The sequence below is a fragment of the Myotis brandtii genome, unplaced genomic scaffold (genome assembly GCF_000412655.1).
Source record: "Myotis brandtii unplaced genomic scaffold, ASM41265v1 scaffold463, whole genome shotgun sequence".
NCBI lineage: Eukaryota > Metazoa > Chordata > Mammalia > Chiroptera > Vespertilionidae > Myotis > Myotis brandtii.
This window is the reverse complement of record NW_005367694.1, coordinates 324,733-336,698: the sequence shown is the minus strand read 5'-3', so window position 1 is coordinate 336,698 and position 11,966 is coordinate 324,733. Positions and strand designations below refer to the sequence as shown.

General features: G+C 56.4%; 2 protein-coding genes across 3 annotated transcripts in view; one reads left to right on the top strand and one right to left on the bottom strand.

The window, feature by feature from the left end:
* The window catches only part of RHOF (ras homolog family member F (in filopodia)), a 7,543-nt gene extending 2,876 nt beyond the window's left edge, over positions 1 to 4,667 (top strand). The window contains exons 3-5 of the mRNA XM_014547014.1: positions 1,976 to 2,085; positions 2,164 to 2,298; positions 3,159 to 4,667. Of these exons, the coding sequence (XP_014402500.1) occupies positions 1,976 to 2,085; positions 2,164 to 2,298; positions 3,159 to 3,323 (410 nt within the window). The 3' untranslated portion in view covers positions 3,324 to 4,667. The remainder of the gene's footprint in view (positions 1 to 1,975; positions 2,086 to 2,163; positions 2,299 to 3,158) is intronic.
* Positions 4,636 to 11,966, bottom strand: part of TMEM120B (transmembrane protein 120B) — a 47,777-nt gene continuing 40,446 nt past the window's right edge. For both annotated transcript variants that reach the window (XM_005875440.2, XM_005875437.2), the window contains exons 7-12: positions 9,944 to 10,009; positions 9,366 to 9,427; positions 8,292 to 8,384; positions 7,107 to 7,171; positions 6,696 to 6,764; positions 4,636 to 6,272 (exon numbers count right to left, since the gene is read on the bottom strand). In XM_005875440.2, coding sequence (XP_005875502.1) covers positions 6,159 to 6,272; positions 6,696 to 6,764; positions 7,107 to 7,171; positions 8,292 to 8,384; positions 9,366 to 9,427; positions 9,944 to 10,009 — 469 coding nt within the window. In that variant the 3' untranslated portion in view covers positions 4,636 to 6,158. The remainder of the gene's footprint in view (positions 6,273 to 6,695; positions 6,765 to 7,106; positions 7,172 to 8,291; positions 8,385 to 9,365; positions 9,428 to 9,943; positions 10,010 to 11,966) is intronic.

The following is an 11,966-nucleotide window of genomic DNA, read 5'->3' as shown; positions in this document are numbered from 1 at the left end:
GGGGGGGGGGGTGGTCTGAGTGCTTGGGCCCTGCCTACCCCTCCCCCCTTCTCCAGTGTTGGGGGACTTCGGCTGAGTGACAGCACGGACAGTCCTCCTGGCCCAGCCGTTGTCAAAACTGTGGCAACCATTCACTGCACAGTGGAGGGAGTCGGTGGGAAGAGGGTGGCTGTGCCCTGTCATCAGTAGGAGGCCAGAAGCAGGACGTGGTCTGTGCTCGGTGAAGAGGCCACTTGTCTTGAGAGGCCTTTGGCAGGGAGGGAGCTGGGGTCCCCGCCGGCTGGAGGGAGGGGCCGGCGGAGGATTCCCAGGCCTGGCCTCCTGTCCTGTTCAATGGAAGGAAGTCACCTTGCCTTTCTGCAGGGTGGCTGGGGGTTGCCAATGAGTCTGAAAGGCTCCCAGCCCTCGCTGTGGGAGTTTTCCCAAGATGCCGGGTATAACAGCTCCGTGCAGGACGTACAGGCACCACGGCCTCTGGACTAGGGGAAGTCCTGGAGGACATTTGGGAAAAGCTGCGCATGGCCAGTGGATCGGCTGGAGCACAGCTTGGCCGCGGCTTTCCCGAGTTTGGTAGACGCACTGTGGCCGGTGAGAGTGCATCCCGTGTTCTCTGAATGTCCTTAGAAAATCCGCAGGGAACTAACTATTCCCGGGCGCAGGAGCCCAATATGTGCACCTGCCCCTCGCGTGGTTCAAGGTGTTTCCCTGTAGATACGAAGTGGGGCCAAACGTAAACAGTGCATCTGAGTAAGGGCATTCTTGGCACTGTTTTTTGCCATTTTTCTGTAAGTTTTAAATACAAATTAAAAAAAGAAAAAACCAAACCCGCCCAACTGTCATGGTTGGCCAGGAGGTCACAGTTCAAGGCTGGGTTGGGGCACATGCCCAGGTTGCCGGCTAGATCCCAGTGTGGAGTATGCAGGAGGCAGCCGATCAATGACTCATCATTGATGTTTCTCTCTCCCTTCCCTATAATAGTTCTCAACCTTGGCTGCACATTAGAATCACCTGGGAATCTTTTTAAAATCCTGATTTCTGGGCCTCATCCTCCGGAAATTCTGTTTCTTTGTTATGGGGTGGGGCCACAACATTAGTAACAAAGAAACAGAATTTCCGGAGGATGAGGCCCAGAAATCAGGATTTTAAAAAGATTCCCAGGTGATTCTAATGTGCAGCCAAGGTTGAGAACCACTGATCTATAAAATAAAAAAAAATATATTAAAACAGCCATGACCAGTTTGGCTCAGTGGATAGAGTGTCGGCCTGTGGACTGAAAGGTCCCAGGTTCGATTCCAGTCAAGGGCTTGTACCTTGGTTGCGGGCACATCCCCATAGGGGGTGTGCAGGAGGCAGCTGATCGATGTTTCTCTCTCATCGATGTTTCTAACTATCCCTCTCCCTTCCTCTCTGTAAAATATCAATAAAATATATATATAATAAAACAAACGAACAAACCCACCACTGCTCCAGCCCAGCCTGGGGGTGAGTCTGATGTGCCCTGGGGGGTGGGGGAGAGGGTTCAGGTGAGAAACTTGCTATTTCCAGCCGCCCCCACTCTTCCTAGTCCCCACTCTTCCTAGCAGTGGCCAGAATGGCAGGATGAATTTCACCTGAGGCCACGCACCTCCGGGCTTGGGGGGCACCCTCTTCTAACTTTGTTTTGGGGGAGGGTGATGTGACTTCAACCTGAGCACAGGGTAGGGGGGTAAGAGGATTGGGGGTGGGGTGACCGTCTCCAGAGTAATTGCTCGTGGCTTTTCAGCACTTACTGCTGGGTTTTCTCTCATGCCATCCTCGCTGCCGTCCAGGACAGCGGGCGGCCACCTGTTTTCCACAGGACAAAACTGAAGCCCAAGCAGGTGTCACTTGTCCGGCAGACCCCCAAACCCCTGGCCCTTCTGAGCCCAGACCAGGGACTCAGGTGGACAAGGAGGGGCGCCTCCCTGACCCCCACCTGCTCTCCGGTTGGTTTCAGGGCAGGAAGACTACGACCGGCTGCGGCCCCTCTCCTACCAGAACACCCCACCTGGTGCTCTCTGCTATGACGTCATGAACCCCACCAGCTATGACAACGTCCTCATCAAGGTGAGGCCTGCCCCCCCGGGTGGGGGCCTCGGATCCAGCCCCAGCCCCAGCCCTGATGCCCAGCCTCTCCCTCCACAGTGGTTCCCCGAGGTCACGCATTTCTGCCGTGGGACCCCCATGGTGCTCATTGGCTGCAAGACGGACCTGAGGAAGGACAAGGAGCAGCTGCGGAAGCTGCGGGCGGCCCAGCTGGAGCCCATCACCTACATGCAGGTGGGCTCGGGGCCCCTCCCTCCCCTTCCCCACCAGGAGCCCAGGTCCGCGGCACAGCTGTGGCTAAAAAGACGCCCAGGCCTTTGGCCTCTCTAACAGGGTGCCTCTGGCCCTTCGCACAGTGGAAGCAAACAGGATTCTGAGAATAATAGCTGTAGAATATTGAGAGCCCACATCTCTGAGCACTTTATTTAATCCTATGACCCCGAGGCAGATACTGTTAGTGCTCCCCATTTTATGGGGAGATAAATTGAGACCCAGAGAGGTTAAGGAGCTTGCCCAGGGTCACACAGCTAACGTGAAGTGAAGCGAGGATGCCGTCCCAGTCACCATGGCTCCAGAGTCTGGGCCCTTAGCCATCATCCTGTCCCGTCTCCCGAGGGGACCCCAGGGGCGGGCCCTTGTTCAAAAGCAGCCTTCCCCCAACTCGTGAGAGTCCCGTGGCTTCCTGAGGCATGGGAGGATGAAGGGAACATGAAGCAAATCTAATAAGGTTTAGTAACAGGGAATAAGCATGAATAAAAGTAAATGTTTTAGAAATAGATATTTTTAATTCTAATGACAAGCTCCATTGCCTAAACGGTGCTTTCCAGAAGGGAGAGAGGTCTGGGGAGGAAGCCCACCTCTCCTCACAGGCCTGGCAGACACGACAGACAACCCCGTTCTCAGAATTCACCCCCCCTCCCCCCTGTTTCTGCCTGAGTTGGGAAGGAGGGTGGGGAGAGAGGTTGGGAGGGAGCAAGAGGGGCCCCACACCAAGGCCTCGCAGCCCCTAAAGCCAGCCCCAAGCCCACCAGGGGGTGTCAGGAGGCACCCCATGCTCCAGGCCCCGCATCGAATGCTGTCCTCTCCTCCCCCAGGGCCTGAACACCTGCCAGCAAATGCAAGCCGCCCTCTACCTGGAATGTTCTGCCAAGTTTCGGGAGAACGTGGAGGACGTCTTCCGAGAGGCCGCCAAGGTGGCCCTCAGCGCCCTGAAGAAAGCGCAGCGGCAGAAACACCCCCGCCGGTGCCTGCTGCTCTGACCCCTCGGGCGGGCACTCAGCCCTCACAACAGAACAGGACTGACAGGGCCCACCCCCAGCTCGCGAAGGGCACTCGAGTTGTGTCTGGAGCCTGTGGCAAGACTCTTTGGATGGTCTGGAACTTTCTCCTTTCCCACCTGAGCTCTGACCAGGAACTCGAGCGGTGGCCTGTGTGGTGGTGGGCGAGGGTGCGGACTCGGGCCCTCTGTGCCCTGGAACTGGCATTTGTCCCCAGGACTCTGGAGTGCCCTCTTTGCACTCTCCCCCCAGCCACATGTCCCCCTTCAAACACCCAGTAGGTCCTCAAAGCCTGTGCTTGAAACAACCAACTACACTGGTCCGTGGGCCACTGTGGATCTGGCAGCGCCCCACGGCCCCCAAGCCTATGGCCCCAGGGCCCTGGGCTGGGGAGATAGGCAGGGCTGCATCCTCCGGTCTCGCTTCCTTCCCCCCGGGAGCACCGAGCCACGATGGGACCAGGCCTATCAGAACGCAGCCCCGGACACGGACACAGGAATTGCATCGCCCCCACCCACCCTACGCAGAGGACTTCAGTGGCAGCCTTTGGCCTGGCCGACATCTGCCCAGATCTGGGTGCACATGACCAGGGGGAGAAGAGACTCAGAAAGCAGAGCAAACACCGTGGACCACCCATCCGACCCCTGCCCGGGGTCTCCTCACCTGCAGCCCCCACTGCCGGAAACTCAGATGAAGTGACAGCAGCTCCTGACCTTGGGCAGGCCAGTCCTGAGACTGTGTCCCTGTCTGCAAAGGAGTCGTCTAGCCCCCCTGCCCCTCACAGCCCCCACTGCTGGGGGATGTGTTCCAGAGCCGAGGCCACCCTGGCCTCCTTCAAGATCGGACTTGACTGACCGACCCCCCAGCCGCAGATTCACGGAACTTCCTTCTGGAAGGTCTGGGTTCAGGGACCCAGGAATTTGTTTAAAGTGCCCCAGGGGATTCCAGTACCCCAGAGACTGACAGCTGCTTGGTCCTGAGCTCACTCTGGAGTCAGTGCTACCGAAGGTGGGGTGATGGCTCCAGGTGGCTCCTGCTCCCCGGGTATCTCTGCCTCCGCACCCTGTGCCCAGTGCTGTGCCTAAGCCTGAGCTTCTCTGAAGTCACCTGCTAGGGCAAGACCTCTCAGCCCACCGCACCCCACCTAGGTTCCCGGAGGCCCCTCCAGGGGACTCACCAGAGCGTTCAGACCAAGGACCTCTGGTTCCAGCAGAGTCCAGGGCCTCGTGGACAAATGAGGGTCTAGAACAGAGGTCAGCAAACTATGGCCTGTGAGCCAACTCCGGCCGCTGTGTGTTTTTGTAAATAAAGTTTTATTGGAACACAGTCATGCCCATTCATTTATGCGTGGGCTGCTTTTGCCCAACTGCAGGCTAAAGTCATTGTGACTGAGACCATCTGGCCCGTCACAGGAAAAGGTTGCCAACGAGAGTCTAGGGCAAACCCAAGTTCTTAAAGGGCCAGATGGGCGGCGTGGAGAGTGAAGGAGGGCGGAAATAGGAGGGAGTGGTGGGGTCTCCGCAAACTAGAAAGCAAGCACCACTCCGGGCAGGCAGCCAGCCCAGGTGAGGGCTGTTCTGTGGGAACGCAGCCAGGGCTTTCCACTTATCTAGGGAAAGTCAAGATCTGGATTTTTTTGTGGAATCTTCCTGGGGGTGGATTCCATATTTTAAAAACGTAACTAACTTAAAAAATTTTAAACCCCTTTGAGGGCCACAGCATAGCTGTGGACACGAACTATACCCTCTGGTCCAAGAGGATTTGTAGGGAAGTCGTTAAGGGCAGACGAGGCTCAGGTGTGGGAGAAGGGGCAGAAAGTTGGCTTCTTCACCCTCCAATTCAGAATCTACCGTGAGGTGACCAGCAGCCTTGCCCTGTGTGACCTCCTGAAAGTGAGGTTGCTCAGACACCCCCCGCCCCAATTTCCAGAACCTCTGAGTAAGGGAGGTGATGGAGGGCTGGGTGACACTGGTGCTGGCTGAAGTCCCGGCCAGCGCTGAGGGTCTGGGTCTCACTCTGAGTGCCCACTGCAAGGATTCGGGAAGATGGGCTGAGGGTTGAGGGTCAGGAAGTGTCAAGTAACGCCCTCAAACCACCCACATGGTGCCGAGGCTGGGGCGCCCTCTGGTGGTGACTCAGAAACCCTGCCTGCCTTGGGCCCAGCTGCTCCAGGGGCCAAGAACCCCAGGCCTCAGGCCGGCCCGGCCACTTTCCCCAGGTGACAGGCAGTCAGGGGACTCAGGAAGCACAAGGAGCACAAGGCACAACAGCGGTTCTCTGAGAAGGTAGATACCCGCCCACAGAGAAACGGAGGCTGAGAGGAGGCGGGAGCCGACAGCAGAAGCGTGTGCTGGGGAGGGAGTCCCCACCGGACTCCCAGGGCCCTCCTCCCGCCTCCGCCTGGGACTCTGTAAGCAACAGGTCACACATCCAACCTCAGGAGGCATGTCCACACCCTGCCCTGAGGGCTTCAAGTGCCAGGACGGGGGACAGAGGGGCTTCCTGAGGCATTGCCTCTCCCAGGAAGACAGTCCGGCCAAGAGCAGCGGGGGCTACGATTCTAGGGAGGTGGGGAGGGCGCGGCATTAAATACGTCATAAATAGGAAGGGTGGCTAATACTGCTCGGACAGGCTGGGTCACATTTCTCTTGTCCAGTCGGGGACTCGGGCCTTGGCCCTGCTCCTGGGGAGGCCACTGGCCCCTGAGGTCACTGCGCCAGTGGCCACTGGCGCTGCTGAGGAGGAATCGGCAGCGAGGGTGCCGACTGAGACCCCCGCAGTCTCAAAGTCCCGGGCTCGGGGGCGCAGCCCCGCGGCTCACGGCGTCTTCGCCTTGTTCCTGTTCTTCTGGAGTTTGGTGTGCACCACTTTGAGGGTGGTCAGGAAGTTGCCCAGGAAGAGGACCAGGAAGGTGATTGCCAACACGAACACCTGGCGGGACAGAGTGCAGAGGGGAAGGAGGAACAGGCCGTGCCAGCTCTGACCAGCTCGCCCTGCTGGGGTGCCACCCCACCCCAGACCTCAGAACCCTTAGCACAAGCCACCCACCAACTGCAAGGTTTTGCAGGCAGAAGGCAGACATCCGGGCCAACTGGGTGAAGGACCTGAGTCCTGGGGTCAGGCCGGGCCCTGGGGAGTGTTCAATGGGGAGCCACCCCTGAGGGGCTCCCAGGTCCAGCAGCAGAGTCTGGGCCTCATGGAGGAGAGCAAAGGGGGCAGGCGGCTACGGAAATAATTTCCCCCAAGTCGGCCCAGCCTTCCCCAGGACCTCCCCCTGCCCCTCCACATACACACTGTTCCCCAGGAACACACACACACACACACACACACACACACACACACACACACCCATACCTGCCATTCTCTGCATTCCTCGTGGCTGGAAAGCTTGAAGAGCGTGACTGCATTGTAGAGCTGCCAGAACTGCAGGGGGGGTGGGGGGGCACTGCTCAGTCCCAGTTCCCCTGGACACCACATGGGAAACCCCCAGGTGAGGCACCAGGACCCCAGCTTCTGGTAGCCACTGCCCTGAGACACTGAAACCCCCCAAATGAAACTGGGGCACCCTAGGCCAGAGTAGCTTGAGGGCCAGTTCTGGGCCCTGCCTTTGGGCTCCCTGGACCCAGGGCCTGCCATAGCCTGGGAACCCATGAGGCCCAGCCCGGGGATGGCTGGTGAATGGGGACATGAGGGAGAGGCTACAGACACTGTGTTCCTGGAGGTCACCCCAGAGTAGGGGACACCCACAGACTCCAGGGTACTCACATGGCCAAAGAACAGGAAAGGCAGGAGGAAGGTGAGGCCCCGCCACATCCAGGACTGGAATCCCTCTGTGGAGGAGGGAGAGGGCGAAGGCCTGTGTGAGGGACCCGGCTGCCCCCACGGCCCCACCAAGCGCCCACTGTTTGGCCGTGCCAGTCACCCCTAGATTAGCTAGGCACAGACAGACAGCGCGGGGGGACAGCCCTCAGCTCTTACAGGTGCGGGAGCGCTCACCATGAGAACCACCCAGAGAGCATGCAGAGCGCCCGTCACCAGGCCTGACAGCTCAGCCTGAAGTCACCAAGGACAAGTGGGCTTGACAACACTTACGGAGCGCTGATGTGCCAGGGACTGTTTTTAAAACTTTCTTTAGTTTGCACTTTATAGTGAACTTTCAAATGCATCATTTCAATCGAGTCTTGACAAAGCAAGGCCTACTTTGTGGAGCAATTCAATAGAAATGACCATCTTAAGAGAGCAGAGTTTTATTAAAAATAGTTTCCCCTGAGAGCTTAGATGAAAGGTCTCCAAGCTTTTCTGATTGGGCACCCAACCCTATGAGATAAAAAGTTACACACACACCGCCGGCCGGGGTGGCTCGGCAACTGAGTGCTGACCTATGAACCAGGTGGTCACGGTTCAATTCTTGGCCAGGGCACATCCTGAGGGCTCGTGCAGGAGGCAGCCAATCAATGATTCTCATCATTGATGTTTCTATTCTCTCCCTTTCCCTTCCTCTCTGAAATAAATAAAAAATTTTAAATAAATAAAAAAAATATTTTTAAAAGTTACACACACATTCCCAATGTGTATATATGTATATGTTGATATATATTTATATGCAGACATATTACACATCGGTTATATATGTACAACAGCAGTGGGCTAACATATATATAGCATATTTTTATTATAAATCACAGACAAAAAATAGACATTTTAAAAGGATAAGAGAGAAGCCAGCACTGAGGGTACACAGCTGGTCTCACACTTCACTAAAACAGAATCCATAATGAATTATGAAAAGCAACTTGGGTAGAGGCCAGCAGCCCTGCCTTCATGTGTGGGAGGTTCTGTTATGTCCTTACCGGCACATGCTCCCACTGTGGGGAGTTAGGAGTCAGATCTGGGGGAGCAGGCAGGGGCCAGTACTTGTGCCTCCACCCCCCAGGTCGGCTGGCTACTCACCCACAGTGAGGTCCAAATGATTCCTTTCCCCCAGAGCTCGCAGCCGGTAGAGGCAGCCCCTCTGGTAATAATATTGCAGGAACTGGACACAGCCTGCAGGGGGAGCACAGCACGCGGAGGATTGAGTGACACTTCCACCGCAAAGGGGTGGGTCTTCACAGACCAGAGGGTACAGCCCTCTCCCACCCACACCCCTCCCTCTCTCTCAAATAGAAACTTCTAGAGCTTCCCTAGGCATGCAGTAGGCACTCAAAAGAGGCTTGCACCAGGCTAGGAGCTGTGTGCAATGCCAGATCAACAAGAGACAGTTCCATACAATGGGATACTTGTACTGAGGGTGAAAAAAGCCCATGGTAATTGTTTCCCAGGTTACATGCAAAGCTGTATGTACAGAGGGATCCCGTGTTGGTGGACTATACATAATGCAGTATATATGCATATACGTATTTGTGAGTAAAATGTTAGAAAGGACATAGACCTATTACCAGTGGTCACCCCAAGGGCGAGACAGTACATAATTTTCATTCTCAGCTTTATATATTTGGACTTGTTCGTAAGCAGGGTTTTATTTAAAAATTAAGTTGTATTTTTTTGAGTGGGCAATATGCACACGGTATACAATTCAAAGGTAACAAACAGGTCTATGGTGAAAAGGAAAACTTGCTCTCCCTGTCGCCAACCATTCAAGCTCCCCGACCCCTGGGGCAGTGCATTGTATATAAATCCAGGGCTGTTCCTAAATGAGAAAAAAGAACATATATTTCCATTTTAAGGAAAACAAAGTTAGTGCCCCAACACCAGTGGGTTCTCAGAGGTGGCGATTGGTTGGGAGAAGAAAGAGGCAGTGACTGGGGCTCCAGGGGGGCAATGGGGCAGGCCATCGCTAGAGGCTGGGGGTGGAGGGGTAGGATGGAGTTGACCTGGGGGGCAGGTAGCTCTTTGGATTTCCAGGGACCTCCCCCAGTGCCCTCTCCCCTCCAGGAAAGACACACCCCTCCCAGGGACGGGGCCTCCACAGGGAACCCACAGGGAACCCCGTGCCCCCTCCCCTGAATGTAGGCAAGAGACACTCACTCTGAAATATGGAAAACGCTAAAAACTGACTGCGAAACTTCTGATAGATTAGTCCATTGGGCCTGCAGAGAGGTGGGGGAGAAGGTGAGGGGTCCTGGGGAATCAGACATCCATCCCGCCCATCCTGTTCCCGCTGGGAGAAAGAAAAGGTTTTACATTTAAACCCAAATCCCAGTGTCTACCCTTCTCTAGCACCCGTGTCCCGCGTGTAGTTTTGAAGCCTAAGTTCCCACAGGTCTCCCCTCCCTCTGGGCTTGACGCCTCGGTGCCACAGCCTTGTCCTTGTGCTGCTGTCCAGCCTTGCTCCCTGTCCCCTCTGCCCCAGCCTTGCTCCCTGTCCCCTCTGCCCCAGCCTTGCTCCCTGTCCCCTCTGCCCCAGCCAGCAGGAGGAGGTACATTTCCAGGAAAACTCCCTGGGGCTCTGCTGTAAGCTCACACTCTCCTTGGCCCCGAAGTCAGCCCAGCCGGGGCCAGGGCCTTGGAAAGCCATCTGGGCCCCTCACCCACGACTAGTCCCCATTCACGGCCCCCTGGGGAGGGCAAGCGGAGGCGTGGGGGGCATGGCAGGAGACACTCACCAGGTCAGCATCACTCCAGATAGGAAGGTGGACACGTAGTGGTGCGACACCCACCAGCCTTTAATTCTCGGAGAGAACAAGAGAAGGGAAAGCTCAGGCGGGGAGAGAAAGGCAGGCACCTCCCAGCTTCCCAGCCTGTGTGTGTGGTGGGCGGGGGACTTTGTCCTCCTCCCTGTCCTACGAAGACGCACAACCACACTCAGCCACACATCGATGAGCCAGGAGACCCACAGAGGCTTCCAGGCACCCTGAGCACGCAGCCCTAACCTCGGCACGGCTATAACCACCTCCCTGTCCCCTCCTCCTCGAACCACTGATACCTCGGGACCTGTTACGGACTCAATTGTGTGTCCCCAGAACTCACAGACTGAAGCCCTCGCTAGCCCCCAATGTGACCACATTAGGAGAGGGAGTCTTTTAAGAGGTCACTAAGGCTGAATGAGGTCATAAGGATGGGCCCCCATCCAATAGCACTGGTGTCCTTAGAAGAAGAGGAGACGCACGAGGAGTGTGCGTGCTCACAGAGCAAAGGCCACGGGAGGGCACAGGGACCGTCCGCCAGCCAAGGACAGGCCTCAGGAGAAACCAGCCCGGCTGGCCCCCTGGTCTCGGATGCGGAGCTTCCAGGATTGAGAGAAAATGGATTTCTGCTGTTGGAGCCGCCCAGTCTGTGTATTTTGTCATGGAAGCCGCGCTGGCCGATGGGGAGGGCCTTTTGTACTTTCTCTCTGCTCCCAGGCCTTGGCCTACAGGCTTCCTGGTCCAAGTTCAAGTTCTGTCTGTCACCTCCTCCAAGACCTTCCCCGACCTTTTATCCAAGTCAGCCAGACAGCCCCACTCTGGATCACACGGTCCTGCTGCCTCTTCCTCGTGGTGCTCACCGCTGTCTGAAATTCTTACTGTTTTTTCCTTTGTTTCCTGAACCCCCTTCCCCACTCAGATGTCAACGCCAGAAGCGCAAGATTCCTGTCTGTCTGGTTCGTTGATGCACCTGCTCGGAGCAGGTGCTCAGTAAATTTGCTGAATAAACACTTTGACACAGAGCTGCAGCTACCAGCAGCACTTGCAGCACCTCACACCACCCCAGCCGCAGCTGCTCCCGGGAGCCCACACCCTGGGCGAGTCTGCTCCTCCGTCCACTGCAAGCCCGCATCCAGCCCTGGACTCCACCCCACCCAGTCCAGAAGCTGTGGGGACCCCGTTGTCAGAGCCCAGTGTCCCTCCGGCTCAGGGTTCTCACTCCACAGCCGGGGAGGGATGCTGGACCCAACGCCTTTGCCCTTCAAAGTCCCTGAGATTTTCTCGCATCTTTGCTGGCCCTTCCTGGTCCCTCTCTGGGAGCTCAGATAACGGAACACAGGGCGGCAGGGATGTGCTTTGCCAAACACAGCCTGGGAGCAGGAGGGCTCCCTCCTCCCAAGGATGGGGCTGTGTAGTGATTGGGACACCAGAGGCATCTATAGGAGGTTATCAAGCCATATCTTTCTCGCTCTCTCTCTCTCTCTCTCTCACTGGGGTGGGGGCCAAGCGAGGAGATGGGGTCCAGGGCACCACTGCTCACAAGGAGGAGGAGCCCGAGGACCTGCTGCCTTGGGGGGTGAGCTGCTGGATTAGACTTTCTTTTTAACTAAATCATCCTGCAACTGGCTTTCTCATCTGGATTCCCAGGCTGGTACCCATAGATCTGTCACATGGCATTTCAGGATGTGACTCTGCCACAGTCCACATGGTTGCTCCTCAACTGTCACTACTATTCTTGGTGCTGCCAAGACACCCCCATGGAAGTCCCTGGTGTGATGACATTGTTTCTCCAAGAAGCGGGATGACTGGCTCAGAAGTTGCCCCCCCAAATCTCAATCCCAATTTATACTCCCATCAGCAGTAGGGGAGACAATTTGGTTCCCCAAACCCTCACCAACGCCTGAAACCAAATTTTAAAATTTCTGCCCAACTTATTAGGTAAAAATTGGTGTGTCATGGAGATTTCCATTTGCATTGTCCTAACGGGGGTTTAAGTGGCCTT